This window comes from Herpailurus yagouaroundi, unplaced genomic scaffold (genome assembly GCF_014898765.1).
Source record: "Herpailurus yagouaroundi ecotype Mexico unplaced genomic scaffold, PumYag 65686, whole genome shotgun sequence".
Lineage (NCBI taxonomy): Eukaryota > Metazoa > Chordata > Mammalia > Carnivora > Felidae > Herpailurus > Herpailurus yagouaroundi.
Window position 1 is genome coordinate 4,947 of NW_024418829.1, and position 2,743 is coordinate 7,689.

General features: G+C 42.4%; 1 protein-coding gene across 1 annotated transcript; it reads right to left on the reverse strand.

Moving 5' to 3' along the window:
• Window positions 1-214: 214 nt before the first annotated feature.
• On the reverse strand, window positions 215-1,177 carry LOC121024529 (olfactory receptor 9A4-like). The gene has a single exon (XM_040466754.1). It carries the CDS (start codon window positions 1,157-1,159, stop codon window positions 215-217), a length of 945 nt encoding a protein of 314 aa, XP_040322688.1. The 5' UTR covers window positions 1,160-1,177.
• Window positions 1,178-2,743: the final 1,566 nt, after the last annotated feature.

The window sequence follows — 2,743 nt, forward strand, 5'->3', positions numbered from 1 at the left end:
ATTAGAAAATAATAATGTGATCTCCAATGAAGGAAAAATCTGAATATAAGTTGGTGGACTATCAGTGTCTTAAAATTCCCTTGAAGAATTTTGTAGAATTCCCTTGCAGATGACAAACTATTTGATGATGAAAATGATCATTTCAGATTTGAGTTAGTGCTATCAGACTGCTCAGGTCCATGATGATGAGTTCATGTTTCTACTTAGGAACCAGCTAACCCTTGAGGAGTTGAGAGCAGCGTTTCATGACATCCCGAAAGACCTCTATGAATTTTTCATTCCGTAGGGTGAAGATAAATGGGTTTAGAAAAGGGGTCACCACTAAAACCATCAGTGACGCTACCCTGTTGTACTCAGCTGCCTGCGTTTGCTTGGGTTTCACATAGAGGAACAAGCAGGTGCCATAGCCGATCACGACATAAGTGAAGTGGGATGCACAAGTAGAGAAGGCTTTCCTCCGGCCAGAGACTGAGGGAATCTTGATGATGGTGGAGATGATATATGTGTAGGAGATGATTGTAGGGATAAGAGAACCAAAAAGAATAAAAACAGCCATTAAGAATAGGATAAACTCTATGAAAAGGGTATTATTGCAGGATAGATTGAGCAATTGCCCTCGGTCACAGAAGAAATTGTTCACCACATTTGATTTGCAGAAGGTAAGCTGAAATGTGGCATAAATTGGCCATATTTCAGAAAGGAACCCAAACACCCATGACATAATGACCACCCAGATGCAGGTGCGGCTGTTCATAATGATGTCGTACCTCAGAGGGTTACAGACAGCCACGTAACGGTCCACAGCCATCGCTCCCAGTAATGTAAACTCTGTGGTCCCCAAAGAAAGGTACAGGAAGAGCTGGGTGACACATGCAGCCAGAGATATTGTCTGCATCCCAGGGAGCAGCAGCCCCCAAAGCATCACGGGCACGATAATAGTTGTAACCAAGATCTCCAAGGCAGAGAGATGACCAAGGAAGAAATACATGGGGGACTGCAGACGTCTGTCCACACAGACAATCACAATGATGACCATGTTTCCCATTAATGTCACTGAGTAGAAGAAGAAGAAGATAGCAAAGAGAATATGATGTAGTTCTCGGGAGCCAGGGAAGCCAAGGAGATAAAATTCAGTGGCACTAGAGTGATTCCCCAACATTTAGTTCTGAGCTCTTGTTCCTTGTGGAACCTAAAGAGCAAAAGAGAGAAAACAAGTTTCTGACCACAGGAAGATTCAAGGCAATACCAGTTTGAGGAAATATATCCTACTCCTAGACTTCACAACATAATGCTACTATTTTATACAAGGTTGATATTAAATGTTTCATGAAGGATATGTGTAACTTATGAAGGTAAACGTAAATGCCCAAGAAGATGAGCAGTAGCCACCAACACCACACCTGAGGCATGAAAACCCACTCACCCAGTATGTACCCGTCTCCCAGTTCACCAGCCATCCTGCCTCCAACCCTGCCCTGACCTGCCATTCTATTCACTTCCCTGGTCACAAAGTGCTCATTCATGCCACCAACACTTCATCTCCAGGGCCCAAAAGTGTCTTCTCTGCCTCTTGTATCCATGTCCTGCAAACTCCTGCTACATTTCAACAGTTCAAAGAATCCCAACCTTAGCCAATCACACAAAGACATGATTCCTTCTTTTGTTTGTATCCTTTAACATAGGTTCCATTTGTATTATATTCATTCTAAGTTTCTGCCTCAATTACACTAAGAACTCTGCAGTGTTGTTAGCAAGTGGGACCTATCTAGGACATTGTCATAAGAACTGTTTTGAGACAAAATATTGAGTCTTTCCCTGACTTCTGGAAGCTGGCTCCGTGGTGTGGATTATCAACTTCTCCCTCCTTATTCTCAGGATGAAAGGCATCCACCATTTCTCATATCCGTGAATGTATATCCTCCAGGCAGGAAGGGCCTCTCCAGTTAGTTCCCTGTTAGTGACCTCTAACTCTGAGATCTTTTATTCCTCTGTTCTGTAGATGACAATGGGGAGGCGGGTGCCAGAAGGAAGTCCTGTCTGCACTGCAGTCTCCACCCTAGGACCAGAAGACAAGAAAACAGTGGTGATATAGAGGCAAAATCCTCCATATTCCCCCGGTCTCAAATGTCTAGTTCCAGACAGAGACAAAACCTCGAAATGGGCAGCCTATCGCTCTAACCGAACTGCAATGGTCTCAGTCCCATAGAGCAACTTGGAAAACTCAAAGAGTGCATATGCTTATCCAAGACCTTCTATTTTCTCTAGAGCCCTAGGGTAAGAAAATGTTAGAAGACATCAATATATATCATACTGAGTTCTTCAGGAGGTCTGGACTTCTTCCCTCACCACATGCACGTCTTTGCTCAAAAATCTCCTCTCCACAGCACTTTCCCAACATCCCCTTCAAAACACTACATGCACAATTTCACTCTCTAACCTTGTGAGGCTGCATTTTTATTCTATTGGCTCTCATCAGCAGCTCAAACCATATTATGTGTTTAATTGTTTATTAGTTTATCATCCTCAAAATCCCACATTAGAATTAAGTAACTTGAAGCAAGTTCTTTAGCTTTCTTGTATTATCACCTGTGACAAGAACAGAGTCTGACAAAGTATGTGTTCTATAAATATTTTTAAGTGACTTTATCAATTAACAGGCTAAAGAACAAACCAATGAATAAACAAAGAGTACCCAACCTTTCTACCTTTCCCTCCCTTCACTTTTCTCTAAAGCATTGACCAG

Bases quoted from the DNA above. Each gene is read 5' to 3' on its own strand.
- LOC121024529 (XM_040466754.1), bottom strand. From the start codon at position 1,159: ATGTTGGGGAATCACTCTAGTGCCACTGAATTTTATCTCCTTGGCTTC.